Here is an 18,766-nt window from a genome sequence, read left to right as displayed (position 1 = left end):
TAGAATCTCTCAGTGTGATGACTCTGGCAACTCTGTTAGATCCCAGATTTAAAAAGAATGGATTTGTTAGTCAGCAAAAGGCAAGTGAAGCGGTGAAGAGACTGCAGTCAGAATGTGCAGAAGAAATGAGGAGCCAAGAGCCTGACCCAAGAGAAGAAGAGCCTAGCTCTTCACATGGGTCAGAACCCAGTTCAGGTATGAAAATACATTTTTGTGGCACTTTGTGATATGATTCATCATGTGATAATGAAGTAATGATTAACTATTTTTTTAGGGCACAATCTCTGGAAGACTTTAGATATGGAGGTTGCAGAGACCCAGAAGACGAGGAACGCAACAGCTGACTCCATTATTGAAGTCCAACGCTACCTGGCAGAAACAAACACACCCAGAAACCAAGATCCTTTGCAATATTGGAAATGGAACCAGAACATATACCCACATCTTCATCAACTTGCACTTAAAACTCTCTGCTCACCATCATCGTCTGTACCATGCGAAAGAGTATTTTCCAAGGCTGGGGAGCTGGTGTGTAAGAGGAGAAATCGCCTTGGAGCAAAGACACTCGAAAAACTTTTGTTTCTCAATAAAAATTCATGAACTGATCACTTTTTGGTCTTTTATTTCATATGATTTAACAGTTAAGTTGACAAATGTGCACATAAGTTACAAAATTGTAACTCTGAATTTTTACTCTAATTTGCTATATTTTACATACCAACTCAGTTTTAGCATTTACACGAACAAGGACTTTCTTTACCTGCAATGATTTCATAACTACTGCAGGGGTCACTATTGGGTGACCAACACAGTATCAATACAGTGCCGACACAGTTTGTTTAGTGTGTCAATACACTCCTTGAGGTATCATCGTCCCATCACTATTCTCGATCCTCTCGAACCGGCTTGCTGCAGAAGGTTGTGCTGGGTCCATAATTGGCCAGATCGTAATGTAACGGCCCGATAACCCAAGGACCCAAAAGCACAACTCAGGAAGGCAGAGGTACAGAATATGACTCTTTTACTTAACAGGTAACTACAGGTTACACACAAGGAATGCTGGAGAGCTAGGTTCAAGAACACAAGACGATCTGGCAGAGGACACATGCAAGTGAGGGACCTAAATAGTGAGCTAATGAGGGAACGGGCTGCAGGTGAGATGGCCGTGAGGCCAGGTGACGGTGATGAGTGGTAATCAGGTGTGAGTGGCAGGATCTGGAATGACAGGACAGTTAGTATACAGACAGGCAGACAGGATGAAAATAACTTAAAGAACAGCGTGGCGCTGAACCGTGACAGCAACACTGTTAGTAAACTCAAGTGCTTACACCTGTCTGCTCTCACTTTCCCGCTCATTTTACTCTGTCTTGTTGAACCAGTCTTTATTTGCTCAAACTCCATCCCAGCTGCAGATTGGGAGCAAAAAGCAAAATATATATATAATTATTAAAACAAAAAAGGGTCACTTCTGGGTCAGGGAGTTGGAAAAGACCCAAACTGGGCTGAGCTGAGTTTAGACTGAATTAGGTCTGAAATAAATAAGCAAACAAGCAAAGAAACTAAACAAACGCATTTACATTACTTATTTATTTTATGCTGCCAGTGTAATCAGAGAATGTTGTTGCTGAAAACACACTGAAAGTGACAGTTTGGATATTTTGACATCAGTCACTGGGGATACAACAGAACCTCAACTCAGCTGAAGAGAGTTTCAGCTGAATGTTGTTCTCACGCCTTAAACAAGAGTCTGTCTCTCAGAGACATGGGAATACTTTATTACTGTTTGTTCTGATAATCACATGGTAATGATCCATTTGGGCACATTGGCAGAACATACACAGGGCATGAGAGTTGAGTATAAGAGAGAAGAAGATCCACCTGACAGTCAGACAGACGAGCAGCAGAAACCAGAACACATCTGTGGTGAGTACACTTTACAGAATACAGGAGCTGCTGGTCTGACGCTGCCTCCATCAGTCACTTAGTTTGTCACTGTTATTATTAACGGATAGAGGCAGCGGGAAACCAGCAACTCTGTGTTCTGATGGGGAGAATTACTGTTTCTGTTCTTGGAGAGCTTAGATAAGCTTAGATAGAGGGGGCGGCTGTAGCTCATGGAGAGAGTGATCGTCCCGTAACCACAAGGTAGCCGATTCCATACCCGGTCTCCCCATAGCTCGCATGCCTCAGTGTCCTTGAGCAAGACACTGAACCCAGTTGCTCCCCGGTCTCCTCACAGGGCAGCACACTGCTCCTTAACGGCTTTAGTTCCTCATCAGAAATGGCTGTCAAGGTAAAGGAGGGAAAATATTCTAAATATAGCGTCTACATCTGATACTAACCCTCAGCTCCTTTAAATCCAGATTGAAGACTTTTCTGTTTGCTGTTGCCTTTAATTGATCCATATTGATATTTAGCTTTTTGACTGTTTTAATGTTTTCTCAACTGTTTTAAATCCTGTTTTCTCTGCATTATGTTTTGATGCTTTTAATGGTTTTATGTGAAGCACTTTGAATCGCCTTGTTGTTGAAATGTGCTCTCCAAATAAACTTGCCTTGCCTTCAAAACATCAGAATGAACCCTTTAATGCTAAGCTAACCGGATAGTTTCATGTTTACTGAACTCACACAACAGTAGTATCAGAAAGTGAATCAAGCAAATGCTTAATGAGATGAATTACAACAGTGGCGGGCTGTGGATTTGGTAGCTACGCCCGCTGTCTGTTTAGTTTAAGCTGAAGGCAACAGAGGACCACAGGAGCTGTGCAATGAGAGAATAAGCTAATAGGGAAAAGATATTCTAATACATGTAGTGTGTTTGTGAAAAGCAATTAAGCATGTATTCTTTTCTACTTTCAAACTGTCGCATGTCCAGGTCGTATTCCAGCTGAGGAGCACTAAGAGTTATCGAGGTCTGAGTCATGCGTCCATCTGTGGTCACTGCTGTCCTGCTGTTGGTGGGCATCATCAACACTGTGACAGCAATAAGCCCCGGTAAGTACACGACCATCAGCACAATATTATCAAACTAAAACCCAAGAAACTTGGTCATTGAAGTACTAGTGTTCCCACAGGTACTCCTTGGAGAGCATGTGCAAAGTATCCTGTTACGCAATGTGCCGAAGCAGGATGGATGAGCTTTGATGGGAAGCGCTGTGTGAAATACGTCTTTGTTCAAAAGACCTTCCAGGAGGCACAGGTGATAAAACACACACACACACACACACACACACACACACACACACACACACACACACACACACACACACACACACAGGACGATAAAAGAAAAAAGAAGATCAATTCATCCTTTTCTTGTCTTATATGTTCTGATAAAGTTCTGGTGAAGACTAACACTCTTTCACATTTCTGTTGGTTTCAGGCTCACTGCCTCTCTTTGGGTAGTGAACTGTTGTCAATACACAATGAAGATGAGAAGAACCATGCGATGTGTTCGAGCGTGTTTTTTTCCATTAGCCCTGATCCCCAAACTTTTTGGATTGGAGCCCAAAGATCCGGGGTAAGCATTGAACGCCTCATTGTGGTCAGAGATCAGACAGATTGGTCAGTGAACTCAAAGACCCTGATGGACGATACATGGAGCCGAATGTGTCTCATGTCATCACTGATCCTCACCTTGAGTTCTTCAGGATGGGTTCAAGTTCACGGATGGAACCGAATTCAAGTTCACTAATTGGGCTCCTAACCAACCAGACAATTATCTCGGACGAGAGGGCTGCGTCGAGGAAAATTATCCGGGTAAGGGAACACGGATTATATAAAATTAACTTTTGAAAATGAAAAACTGTCTTTAAACGTGAATAATTCAGAAGGGCTGAAGAACACCGGGCCTCAGAAAAAAAGAGGAAAACAACACAGCAGACAAACAAACATAACAAAACTAATACAGTCACCCTTTATTATCTTTTACCTGTAGATTTGCATACACAGCCCTGCATTTATACCTGAACACATACATACGAGTACTTGACCACTCCTCCAATTTGTGTACCAGACGCCATTGTTTGACTTCTGACTGGTCATGAGCTGCACTCATCTGATTGGCTACGGATAGGTCCATATTGAAAAAAATGCATTTGCGAATACAAGCACGGCAGGGGAGTCTCAAAAAATGCAAATGCAACAAATGCAATGCGATCCACAAATAAATCCATACAAATCCACAAAGTAATAGAAAAATCAACGCACAAATACATACAAATGTAGAAATATATTTGTGAATCTTTCTGTCATCATCTTTCTAGCCAGGTACACTGAAAAAAGTGAAACAACTGTGTCATTCATGTAAAGTGCATTTTTAATTTGGTCTCATCGAAAATCATGGTTTCCGGTTAAAACAAGTTGTTTTCACTTTCCCTAAAAGCAAATAGAGCTCCCCATAGACAAAATTAAAAGCAATAATTTAGGTAAAAGTCGTATTTTCACTTTAGACCAGAGGTTTACGTGTCACGTGACCACCACGTGACCATATGAAGTCGCATCTGGTCTGTGTTCTGATGTCCGCCATTACCTCGCTTCGCCTGAACTTCGCTTGAAGTGAAAAGCGTCAAAGCAACTCAAAAACAAGGTAATAATTCTAAATTGTGTTGTTTTAAAGGGAGCATGTCTTTTCCATGTATATTCATTGTTAATGGCAGAATGTACAACTGTCTATATTTTGTGCGTGTTCGCTAGAGTAACGTAACGTTGGCTGATGTAACGTAACATTAGCTAACGTAAGTTAACGTTAGCCAACGCTAGCTCGCTCGTTACACAAATCATAGTTTAGAAGCTGTTTGCCTGCTACTGGGCATCCACATCCCACATGGTTACAGAGCCACAGCAATCGCTATGCTCTCTTGTGTTTTCCAAGCATATTGATTGTTCGTGGCAGAATGTACAACTGTTTATATTTCGCACGTGTTCGCTAGCGGTGCTGTTGGCTAACGTATCGTGAGCTAACGGTACCGTTAGCGAACATGCGCTAACGGTACCTTTTAGCTAACGTACCGTGGAGCTTTTATAGGGAACATGTGCTTGCCATGCATAGGTATTGTTAATTGCGTAATGGACAACTGTCGATATATTTCGCACGTGTTCGCTAACGCTAATGTTGGATAACGTTACGTTAGCTAACGCTTGCTCGCTAGTAACCACATGGCTTCTGTTCAGTAGGTAACTGTACTTTCGCAGCGTGGGGACAACTTAATTTCTTTCCAATACCACACATTATACACCAAAATGAAGATTGGAGCATGTGGTTTTTAGTTAATAATTAAAATAACGACATGTTACCTTGTATTTAAGCCAGTAACCCTATCTTTATCCATTGGGGTGGTGGGGGTAGAAACTTGGAATATGAAAAGTACACTGAGGATATGTCCCATAAAGTATTATATGCCAATATTAAATTAACTGGATACTTTTAAGCCACAAATTTAATTGCCAATGAATATTGGGTCACAAAATACAACATTTGCCTGATTTAAGGCAACTCCAGGTATAAACTTTGCCCACTTCTGTTATCTAGATACAAATACAGAGACAGGATTTTGTTTGATTGAACAGATGCAGATCATTATGTCTCAGTACACCTCTATTAGTACTAGATAATGAGGAACAAAATTCATATTTCATTCTTTCAGCTGTCAGTATTTTGCAGTATAGTACAATACCTTCAGCATGTCTAAAGCCTTATTAATACATGTGTCTGTAGTGACAATTATGGATAGTGCCAACTGTCACAAAAGTTATTTCTCTTTCCTTTTAGGTTTACAAGTCTACTGCTGTGTCCCGCAACAGTCCCGACATTGTAACCATATTGCTGAATTCGGTAAGTCCCAATATGACAACTGTGAACATTTTCATGTATTTTTAAATGGGAGCGATAAACCCAAAATATAATTGCAGCACTTAAGAGAATACCTTGAATTTACCATAAATGTATACTTATGAATGTAGTCTGTAATTTCAAACATTTAAATTGTAATGTAGTGGACATTACATTTTAATGGCAGGTTCATTTTACATTTCTATTTTTGCAATATTTATTTATTATCATATTTGTAGAATTTTAAACACAAATAACTTGCAGTCAAAACAAATATCAAGAAGTTGCCCACCCAATGTAATGTGTATAGATTTCACCAAACAATAAACAAATATATTAAATGTTAAGTCATTTACTATCGTTGTATATATCCTTAAAACAATATTTAAAATACTAAAGTTAAAAGATGATCATTGCATGACTGAATTGTAGATATCATAGAGATCATGCAATACAGGAAATCACTGTTTCTTTTTGTTTCAAACTGTAGAAACCTTTTTGCCTTTTCCATCTTTTGAATTATTGAACAGTATGTGAAGATGTTCAGGATTGTTTGATCAGACTAATAACAATAACTCTAGTCAAATGTACTCTATGAACTAAAAAAGGGCACGTATGTCTACTGGATTTAAAATATTTCTTTCCTGCTGAAGAAGTAACTGACAACAAACATAAACGGGTCCCTTTTTTCTTCTTTGCTAGTCTTCCGATGAATGTGGAAATGTAAAGACTGTGGTACTTCTGTTTCACGAAGATCGGAGCTTCTTAAACATTATAAGCTAGAACACCGACATTATGGCCGCCGCCATTCCTATCCGTGCATCCATTTGAACTGTCCATGCACCTGCAAGACCTGGAATGCACTTTTGAGCCACTTGTCAAGATGTCATCAGCAATCCTCACAAACGGAACTGACCACCTTTAAATGTCTCTTATGCAATTACTGTGAACTTTCTAATTTAAAAGACTATTTTCAACATATAGCACAGCATCTAAAAAACAGTGAAACAGTTGTTTGTGTTTTTTTTCAAGGGTGTTCATACAAAACAAATATTTATGGTTCGTTTCGAACTCACAGAAGCAGAAATCATAAGGATTGTTCAGTAAATGACTTAAAGCCAGGCATACTTGAAAAACAGGAGTCAAGTTTAAGTCTTTCTGTTGAAGGTAATAATTCCGACAGTATTCAGATTGATAGTGTTGGTACTGAGCCTTCAGATGATTTAAGTACAAATGATTTAGGTGACTCTAGTTTCAATGTTCAGGATTTAAACGACTTATCATATAATGTTGAGCTCAAAGTTGCTTCTCTCTTACTGAAGCTAGAATATAATTATCTTGTGTCTAGAGTGGCTGTTGATGAACTTTTGCAAGAGTTTGACTATTTAATAAGGACCGCTTCTGTCCCTCTTGTCCATCAAACCATAGCTCAGCACTTAGAAAATGATAACTTTCAAGTAGATAAAACGGTTCTGCAAGAACTAGCATTAACCCTTTGTAAGTCAAATCCTTTTGCAGCCTGTTTTAGTGGTCACGGCCCACTTTCCACTGCTTGGAAGCGGGAAAAATACTACAAAAAACATTTTAATGTTGTAGAACCAATAGAATGTGTACTTGATTTCAAAAGCAGAAAATCCTTTCAGTACATTTCCATACTTAAGTCTTTACAGCAGATCCTAAGTTGTCAAACTGTTCTGGATAAAGCAATCAATTTGAAATCTCCCCATCAAGTTCAATCTGATGAAATTCAGTACAAATCCTTTTATGATAGTATTATTTACAAATATAATTTGCAATTGTCAAAGGAGTGTGCCATTTTGCTTATTTTGTATGTAGATGATTTTGAAATCTGTAATCCACTGGGCACCTCCAGAAAAAAACACAAAATCTTTGGGGTGTATTGGGTATTGGGGAACTTACCTAATAGTTTTCACTCATCACTGTCTAATATATATTTAGCTGCACTTATTCATAGTGAGGATGTTAAGTGCTATGGTTATGACAGTGTATTGAAGCCCTTATTAGATGATCTTACTATATTAGAACAACAAGGACTATTTATTGCCAAATTGGAGAAAACTTTGAAAGGCTTTGTCCATTGTGTCGTAGCTGACAATCTTGGGGCCCACAGTATTGCCGGTTTCTTGGAAAAATTTTCAGGTAAATATGTTTGCAGATTTTGTACAGCAGAAAATGTAGACATTCAAACAAAAGAAGTCAATTCAGGAGCATTTTGTGTGAGAACTGAGGACATTCATGTTTCTCATCTGAAAGCTATTGAAGAAAAATCCTTGGTTAATTATTTCGGTGTAAAAAGGAAGTGTGTGCTGTCAGAACATCTGTCATATTTTAATGTGACGCAGAGTTTTCCCCCTGATATAGCTCATGATCTCTTTGAAGGCATTATCTCCGTAGAGCTTGCGCTATGTCTTACTGTGTTAATTTCCCAAAAATATTTTACATTGGGTGATTTAAATGAAGCCATAACAACGTTTCCATTTAAGTGGACTGATAAGACAAATCGTCCTCATCGTGTGCCAATCACCTATGCCACAAAAAGAACAATTGGAGGAAACGCACACGAGAATTGGAGCCTACTGAGATTTCTTCCTGTCTTGGTCGGAACCAGAGTTCCTTCAAACGAACCAGCATGGCAGGTCCTTTGTGAATTGAAGGACATTGTGGAACTTGCTGTTGCACCTTTTCACACTGAGGAATCTATTTCTTATCTTGACTTCAAGATTTCTGAACACAGGACAGTATTCAAAGAAGTTTTCCCCCATGAAAAAATTCGGCCGAAACATCATTACTTGGAGCATTATCTACAATTGATGCGCCAGTTTGGCCCCCTTGTTGCACTATGGACTATGAGATTTGAATCAAAACATAGCTTCTTCAAAAGGGTAATCCGTCATACAAACTGTTACAAAAATGTACTGTACTCATTAGCGCAAAGGCACCAATTTCAGACTGCATATAATCTGTACACGTGTAGATTTGCAAAGCAATCTTTGGAGGTTACTGATGTTTCAACACTTCCCCTTGATGTTATCAATGAAGATATTGCACTTGCAGTGAAACTGAAACACCCACATATGGACAATGTGAACCTGGCAAAAAACGTATCCTACAGTGGCTTCAACTATAGGATTGGAATGGTGGTAGCCCATGGGTCGCTGGCTGGACTTCCAGAGTTTTGGGAAATTGTCCACATGATTGTTCTACAAGAGGAACTCATTTTCATTCTCAAAAAAATGGATGCCTGGTACCTGGAACATTATCGAGCTTATGGCTTGGTCATATCTAGTCCTAAAGAACTACGGCTTGTTGGGGTGGATGAACTGACAGATCCCTATCCTTTGGCTTACTACATAGTTGGTGGACAGCGCCTCATCTCGCTGAAGAGATACATTCATGCATAAGGTTGTATATTAATGAATTTGTGAAGATGAACTAGATGTTATGGCCAATGTTATGACACTAATATTACTGTTTTTATTCTTTTTTTTAATAGATCCTTTTGGATGGGCTGACATGGCAGGGAAAAGGCCAGCCAAGTTGCTAGTTATCCTGAATTCTGATGACACCAGGAAGCTAATTCTGCCTGATGGCATTCCAGAGACAATGGAGCAGCTTTTGAATGAAGTCAGGAAACAGTGTGAGTTAAATGGAACTTTTAGACTGCAGTACAAAGACAGAGACTTTGGAGATGCACTCGTGAATTTGACATCAACTGCAGAACTTGAGGATTTGGCAACTGTCAAGGTCATCCCAATAATTGATGATTGCAGCGAAGGATTTGATATCACTGCCTCTAATGAGTCAGTGTGTACCCAATCAGATGACACAGAGCTCCTGTCCTCACCCTCCAGCACTGTCTCTACAAGAACTCAGTTGTGGCCAAGAGTGTTTCCAATACCAACATTCTCTTACGAAACTGAATTACAGTTAGAAACAGGAAATGCAGTGCATAAGTCAAACATGACAAGATTGTCAATGAATTCTAAATTAAAGTCAGATATCCTGGAAAAAGTAGCTGAAGAGATGTTTAAGTACAAAGCCTACCCAACAGATGCTGACTTCAGTGACGTGGCCCAAGCACTAATCAAGAAGCACCCATGCCTCTCTGAGACTGGTTCATTCAACGGTTGCTATGGGTGGAAGCAGCGCCTGAAAACTAAAATGGGCAACTACCGTACTCAGCTGAAGGGCATCGGATGTTCTGAACTGCGTGTAAATTCATTCAAGTCCAAAGCCCCAAGAGATGCATTGCCAGCAAAGAATGTCAAGAAACCTAAGAGAGGAGAGGCCAACCACATTCCTGACATTCCTACTGGAGAGACCTCAGACAAATTGGAAAATGAGAGACTGTCACTTTTAAGTGAGGTGAAGAAGAGAAACAATCGTACAGTGATAAAGTCGAAAATGGACAAGACTTTTTCAGTGCGAAGACAAGAAATTGTGGAAAAGGAATTGGGAGTGGAAGAGTTGAAAGAGAGATGGCCTGCATTGTTCTCAGTGGATGAGGTATGTGACTTTTTCAGTGGTGGCTTGTAAAGTAAACAATATTTTCTTCTATTATAAGAAACCTACTAAAAAACTCACCACATCTGCAATGCATCACGTAATGTTTTATACCATTTGCATGTGCTTTTTTTTTTTAAAGATCAATGCTGAATTTACAAGAATTACAACTGTGCCACTTCAACCGCGCTTCCTCGCTGCCTTGGACAAGCACTACGGCAGACTGATGGAGATCTTCAAAAAAAAAGGGAGGAGTTATCGGAGAGAAAACCCAGAACATACTGAAAGTTCTTGATCACGTATGTACTTGCTTTGTTTCTGTTCACCGATGCACTACCTTAATCGTTTTAGTTTCAAAGATCTTTTAAATGGTTTGCTCAGAGTATGTGTACATTAGGGTCTTGCAAAAAGTGCAATATTGCTATTGACCATCCGACCGCATGTCAAGTGAGTGTGGCACATTTCATTTTTATTTAATTTATTTTTTTCATTATCGAGAGTTGGAAAAAAAATTAGCGCAACAAAAAAGCCAACAATGTACCTAATACTAGTACCTAAAATAGTTTATTTACATAGCACTTAAATCTGGATCTTCTGAGCAATATCAAAATATCAACAAAAAAAAACAATCTGCATTTTCACTATTGAGTCGATAATCAGGGGAAATTCCTTAATCGCCCTAAATCACTATTACTGTAACTCCAAGTGCCCATTTTATGCATTGTATAGTGTTGCGTCTACCGTGAATTGTTCAAATTGGACAGCATCATTTTGCATTTTTATAATTTTGTGTGTTTGTGCTTTCACCTAGAGCTTTGAGGTGAATCTAAAAAGAGTGTGTCTGCTTAAGTGCCTGATTGTGTACCTTGGGGAAGATGGGGACAACCTTATCAAGGACTATCTGGTAAGTAGTTTTGCTTTAAACATTAAATTAGGGCTGGGCGGTATACCGGTTTTAATTTCCCGTATGATATGAATTTTTCATAGCTGTAACAACTGCTGTCGCTCTTAACAGGCAGCAAAATATATTGTTCACCGCCGAGGACACAGCGGTCGGAGCTGTGGTACATCAGAAACTGGTTTCATCAGAATAACTTTTTTAATAAGTGTTTTGTCTTTTATCAGGTTGTTCAGAAGGATGACGCTTGGTCCCAGCTTCAGAAGTGCAAAATGGCAGTGTTTGTCTTCAGGGAGGAGGAGGAGGATTGCCTCCAGCCGCCACACGACATTGGAGTTGTGATCGATGGTGTGGAGGTCCTTAATGGTCTGCAATCAGTAGCGCATGCATGTGCCATGTTGCTTGGGCTCATTTATGCTCTGAACCTGAGCTATCCAGGTGAACTCAAACACACTTTTGATGCTCTGCAAAAAATCTTCATGGAGATAGAAGCCAAAAAGATGACCCGGCGAGTGTGCACTCTGAGTCTTAAACTCTAAATATTGTTGTGCATGTTTAACCCTTTGTTATGCACAAAGGGTTTATCCCTTGTTAGCACTTCATAATAAGTGCACACTATTTAGCATTAGTATAGCAATGACAAACAATGAATTCATCATTTCTAAAGCATTATTCCAACATGAATACTCATTAGTAACTCGTTCATAAACACAGTTCTAAATGTTTCATTAAGCTTGGGTTTCATACTTTATGAATGATAGATTCCCCATTTGTAAATGAAGTATTCAGGACTTTTATATGATTAATAAGATACTTTGTAAAGTGTTAGTAAATGATACACAATACTTAATTTACAAATGGGGAATCCATCATTTATAAAGTATAAAACCCAAGCTTATTAATCAAGAATGAAACATTTATAACTGTGTTTAGGAATGAGTTACTAAGAGTATTCATGTTCATGTTGGAATAATGTTTTATAAATGATGAATTCAGTGTTTATTCATGCTTTACTAATGCTAAATAGTATTATAAAGTGCTACCCTTCTTTGTTATTGCATCTCTCATGTTAAAGGACGGATGTAAAAAACCCACTGTAATGGTGTTTAAATTGTCATGTTTAAATGGAGCCATATTGTAATTGTATTGTCCATGTTAAGATGTATGTAGATCTTTTGAAGTCTATATATTTTTGTTATAGTTATTTTTATATAAGACTATTTTTTTCAAATTAAAAAATAAAGTTGTTTTAATGAAAAACAAGCAAACATGGTTTATGGTCTTTATAATTACTTATTATACTTTGTGTGAATGTAATTTTTTAACTTTATATTTAATCAACATTTTAGCTTTCAACCAAATCAAATGTGTAACAAAGTTAGAGTGTTTTAAATACTTTTGTGTGAAGTAAAATCTTTGCTTTCATGTAATAGAAAATATGAGGTTTTTCCAAATTAAAAAATTAAGTTGTACCAAAGTAAAATAATTGTCTTTATACTAAATACAACTTTTAATTTGTATGAATGTAATTTTTTTGCTTTATATTTAATCAACATTTTAGGTTTCAACCAAATCAAATATATCATTTGAGAGAAACTAATAAATGTATGTGTAACAAAATTAGAGTGTTTTAAATACTTTTGTGTAAAGTAAAATCTTTGCTTTCATGTAATAGAAAATATGAGGTTTTTCCAAAATAAAAAATTAAGTTGTACCAAAGTAAAATAATTGTCTTTATACTAAATACAACTTTTAATTTGTATGAATGTAATTTTTTTACTTCATATTTAATCAAAATGTCCAGTTTCAACCAAATCAAAAATATAATTTGAGAAAAACTAATAAATTTACTTGTAACAAATTAGAGTAATTTTTTTAGGTTAGTCCAAAGTATCATTTTTTTCAGTGTATGAAGAATAGGGCCCAGAGCAGTTCTTAAATAACACATGAGAGGTTTAAGAGAAGTTGTCAAAATAATGATACTAAATGTGTTGTGTTTTATTATATAACAATACATTCATTAAGTGTATGTTGGAAAGATTGTTACTGGACGCTGTTGTAAAGTCATCAATCAGGACATTATTGCAAGAAGAAGCAGAGTCAGAAAATACAACATGTTAACTTTAATAATTGCAATTTCAAGTCTTCTCTCCTCAAGACAGCATGCATTTAACAGAAAACTGTTTTCCTCCAACATTGTCATAGAAGACAAATCATGAATAAAAACATTTGTTCTTATAAAGTAATTTTGGGGCATTGATTACACAGATGATCATTTATCATGAACGTGCACCAATTCCTGATCATGTGACTTTCATCCAGTTGAAACGATCACTTTAACACATAATTGTTCCTTCATTAGGTCCATTATCTGAACACATATAATCCAACAATTACTTAATGTGTATATATATATTAATATATATATATATATATATATATATATATATATATATATATATATATATATATATATATATATATATATATGTCTGTTGTATGTGTCCACACAAGAGCTAAACATCCCACCTGTCCTCAGCATGAGTTCTCAGTTCGACCACAAGGGGGCACAACAGACTTTCAGACAGACTTTGAATACTACTGTTTATTTACTAAGTCCCTGTTATGACTGGTGAACCAAAGGGGAAAAAACACAGGACTCAAACGCACGACCCAGACAGCAGCATTAGGTGGAAGATATATACTAATATACTGTATATTGATAATGTATACATGAAAAACTTGAAAGTTCATGACCTGGAGATTGCCCCACCTCTCAGGGACAACCCTTCATATTCAGTCACATGTGACGTTGAAGACCGTTCCATAAAAATAGGAAATTACACTTCCAAGTCAAATCCACACGCAAAGAAAAAAAAAGAACGCAGAATTGTAAAGAGAAGTTGATTTGTCCATATTGTTATAAATAAATGCTTTCTAAGACATTATGATTTGTTTTTGCCCTCATTGTAATTTTATTAAAAGTGTTACTTACTGTGTTAACAAAGCGAATACCTACAACTGTATTCAGGATGACAATAACTCTTCATGTGCGAACTGTATTTGTTTTATGTTTTGTCCTAACTTTTCCCGGTGGTCCTGAATGCAACACCCAAATGGGAAGTGCACTCTCAGTGAAGGAGGATCTCCACGGGGCGTCTGTCTGAGGATCCGGATCACGTTTCTGAAGTGTTCACGTCCACTCCGATGAGAAGGAAACATCCGTTCCGTGTGTTCCGGTGATGAATCCTCGCGTTTATCTGGTCGCCACTCTGCTGATTTGTTTTACTGATTACGCTCACATACTTTTACTGAAGGAACTTTTTACTGCAGCTTGAGCATTTTTTACAGTGTGGCATTAGTACTTTTACTGAAGTAAAGTATCTAAATACTTCTTCCAGATATGTAAAGGGTTAAAGTCTGAAAATGGGCCCAATGTATTTAAAAACCTTCCATCAAAACACGTCCTTTATTTAGAAGCAGAGTTACGTAACAGGTCAGACTTGAACCCTCAATCACTCAGAAATCTCTGAAGTGAAGCGTGATGTGAGTTTGTGTCACACTTTGGTTTTAAATATGCAGTGTTGGAATCTAGTTTACGCCTACCAGAGGGGAGGAGTTGGAACAGCTTGTGTCCAGGGTGTGAGAGGTCTGCAGTGATCTTTCCAGCCCGCTTCCTGTCTCAGGAGGTGTACAAGTCCAGGATGGAGGGCAGGCTGCAACCAATAGTTCTCTCTGCAGACTTGACTATCCGCTGTAGTCTGTCTCTGTCCTGTCTGGTGGCCGATCCAAACCACACAGTGATGGAAGAGCAGAGGACAGACTGGATGATGGAGTAAAACAGGATCAGCAGGTTGAACTTCCTGAGCTGGCACAGGAAGTACAGCCTCTGCTGGGCCTTTTTCTGGATGGTGTTGATGTTGGCGGTCCACTTCAAGTCCCGGGAGATTGTGGATCCCAGAACCTGAAGGACTCCACTGCAGACACAGGGCTGTTGTGCATGAAAACACTGAGTCTGTTAAAAAGGCTGAAGTTATACAAATATTATGTGTGTTGTACTACCTCATGTCCTTAAGATGCACTTTTTGGTTTTTAATTGAGTGCAAAAGGGAATGTTTATTAAAAAAAGATGTGTGTTGGCATACTGTGATATTGTGTACTTTCTCAGGTTTAAACTGCACCACATCATTAAATTAATTTGAGAAGTTGAAAATGTTCCTTACATTGGATCTCAGCTTGTCATGAAGGGGTCAAGGTGGGTCCTGCAGCCAGACCAGTAGAACCACTGCCCCAGACCAGTTGAACCACTGCCCCAGACCAGTGGAACCACTGCCCCAGACCAGTAGAACCACTGCCCCAGACCAGTTGAACCACTGCCCCAGACCAGTTCAACCACTGCCCCAGACCAGTTCAACCTTTGCCCCAGACCAGTAGAACCACTGCCCCAGACCAGTAGAACCACTGCCCCAGACCAGTAGAACCACTGCCCCAGACCAGTAGAACCACTGCCCCAGACCAGTTGAACCACTGCCCCAGACCAGTTGAACCACTGCCCCAGACCAGTTCAACCTTTGCCCCAGACCAGTAGAACCACTGCCCCAGACCAGTTGAACCACTGCCCCAGACCAGTTGAACCACTGCCCCAGACCAGTAGAACCACTGCCCCAGACCAGTTGAACCACTGCCCCAGACCAGTAGAACCACTGCCCCAGACCAGTTGAACCACTGCCCCAGACCAGTAGAACCACTGCCCCAGACCAGTTGAACCACTGCCCCAGACCACATGCATGTCTTTATTTGCTCACAATTACTTGTTGGACCAGTTATGTCTTTCTCAACTGTGACAAAAAAGCTTTAAAGAAAGTTAATATAATAACAACGTGCGTTTGATCTTTGTCTTTGTTATTTTCTTCTGTTTTAAGTTTGATCTTTATAATTGTATATTTATCATAATTTAGTAATGTGGGTTTCTTAACCCTAAATTAAATGGACTTCTGTCATAGTAACAGAGAAATTTGCTTCCATATATTTTTACATTCATATAAATGCATGTACAATATTTGTACACTTGAATAAACAATAATCTGATACAAAGACAGTTAACATGATGCTGGGAGGAGTTAAATGTCTACAGTGTTACAGTTACAACCCTTTGAGGACGACCATGATGCTGATGAGGCCCGGGGTGAAAATGAGTTTGACACCCCTGATGTAAACCTTCAGTTTGTTCACATCCCATCAGTAAAGTCTGTTAAATTAGTTTCACCTGAATCTCACTTATGTAAAATAATAGTGAATGACTTCCTTATTGATTATGATCATGATACTTTATTTTATAATACAACATAGTACATCATTTGTATGTTGATTCAGACAACAACAACATTTAGTCTCACACATATAAAGATAGAATACTTTACAGGAAGTGGTGAGAATAAAATATCTAGGATAAAGAAGCTCTGGTGCTTTCTCTCTTTAAGACCCATGCAGAGGAAGAGACACAACAACAAATACATCAACAACAATATTCATCAAACATTTAGAGATCAGAGAAGTTTACATTTTCCTGCAGAGAAATATGAGTTCAGGTCAACAAAGATGACCATGAGCAGTGAGAGCCTCCACGACTAAACAGACACAGGAAGGAGCTCAAACATCTACACAACAATAATGAGAACACGTCAAAGCACCGCCCACAATGTTTGATTGACAGGTGAAGAGAAATCAGCTCTCGAACAATAACATCAGTTTAAGAATTAAAACACATAATTGAACCTGCTGTCCCTTAAATCACTTCTGTCTGTTTGAGTTGACAGAACTCAGCAGTGGCTCCATCATCATCATAAATCCCAACTCCAGCATAGAGAGGCTGAGTGAATGAGGTCTGGACTCTGTGGAGGAGAGTCATGGTTTCAGAGACGCTGTAGAAGGACAGAACACCTGCTGTGTGATCCAGGTACACTCCTACTCTGGAGGACGGAGGACCAGAGACGGGAGCTGTGATGCTGTTGTACCGGAATGCAAAACCGTTGTTGTCACAACGTAACGCCCAAGATTTGTCATTGAATCCAAACCCACATTCATCACTGTTCCCTGTTCTGCTGATATTCTTGTATGAGACTGATACATAAACTCCTCCTCCTCTCCACTCCACCTCCCAGTAACAACGTCCAGTCAGACTCTCTCTACTCAGGACCTGACACCAACCAGTGAACCTGTCTGTGTGACTAGAATAAGACTGATGTTTACTCATAAATGTTGCTTTTCTGTTCCCCTCAGATAATAACAGATATGTGTTCGCTGTGTTTGGATCCAGAGTGATGTCACGTGAATACCTTAAGAATCCAGCTCTGGTCTTGGGCTCTGCTTGTGACAGTAAAACGTCCACTTCAGTCCCTGCCAGTGAGACGTTTGTCCACTCGTCCCTCAGGACGTCCTGTAGTTTATCTCTGACTTCTGACACAGCCGCCGTCACGTCCTCAAAGTATCTCAGAGGACGGATGTCGATGCCGGTGGAGTCTGTAGACTCACTGAGTGGTGCCAGTGAGGGGTAGTTGTGTAGGAACTGGTTGTGATCCTCTGTGTGTGAGAGCAGCTTCAGCTCAGCGTCCTTCCTCTTCAGCTCAGCGATCTCCTGCTCCAGCTTCTCCTGAAGCTCTTTGACTCGACTCACTTCCCTTTTCTGCTGGGATCTGACCTGCTGCTTCACATCGGAGCTTCTGTTCTCCAGGAGACGGATCAGCTGGGTGAAGATCTTCTCGCTGTCCTCCACCGCTTCATCAGCTGAGAGATTGACGGCCTCCACCTCCTGATGGAGCAGCTTCACGTCCTTCTCTCTGTCCTGGATTCTCTGCTGGATGTTTAGTCGACTCCCCTCCAGCTCTCTCTGCCTCTCGGTCCTTTCTGCTGCAGCTGAGACTGTGTCGTGGCCTTTATGGTCATCCACAGAGCAGAGGTAACAGATGAACTGCTGATCAGTACGGCAGAACATCTTCATCACCTCGTCGTGACGAGAGCAGATGTTCTCCTGGAGCTTCTTGGACGGCTCCACCAGCTTGTGCTTCTCATAGGCAGGTGATTGAATATGAGGCTGGAGGTGTTTCTCACAGTAAGAGATCACACATTGCAGACAGGACTTGAAGGCCTTCCGTCTCCTCCCAGTGCAGACATCACAGCCCACATCTTCAGGTCCAGCATAGCAGTGATCAGCAGCAGCAGCTTGGAGTCCAGTCTTCTTCAGCTCCTCCACTAAAGCTGCCAGCATGGTGTTTTTCAGCAGGACAGGCCTCGGTGTGAAGCTCTGCCTACACTGAGGGCAACTGTGGAGTTTCTTACCGTCCTCTTCGTCCCAGTGGCTTTTAATACAGTTCATGCAGTAGCTGTGTCCACAGGGAATAGCCACCGGATCCTTCAGTAGATCCAGACAGATGGAACAAGAGAAGCTTTCCCGATCCAGCTGAACTCCTTGCTGCGCCATTTCAGCTCTCAGTAGCAACGACTGTCTGAGTTTCACTT

The 18,766-nt window shown here is 39.6% G+C and overlaps 1 protein-coding gene across 1 annotated transcript; it reads right to left on the bottom strand.

Moving 5' to 3' along the window:
• Positions 1–16,562: 16,562 nt before the first annotated feature.
• Positions 16,563–18,761, bottom strand: LOC306733992 (tripartite motif-containing protein 16-like). The gene has a single exon (XM_079215309.1). It carries the CDS (start codon positions 18,726–18,728, stop codon positions 17,037–17,039), a length of 1,692 nt encoding a protein of 563 aa, XP_079071435.1. The 5' UTR covers positions 18,729–18,761; the 3' UTR covers positions 16,563–17,036.
• Between the last annotated feature and the right edge of the window lie 5 nt (positions 18,762–18,766).

The sequence above is a fragment of the Taurulus bubalis genome, assembly GCF_910589615.1.
Source record: "Taurulus bubalis genome assembly, chromosome: 3".
Lineage (NCBI taxonomy): Eukaryota > Metazoa > Chordata > Actinopteri > Perciformes > Cottidae > Taurulus > Taurulus bubalis.
This window is presented reverse-complemented; position numbering and strand designations above follow the sequence as displayed.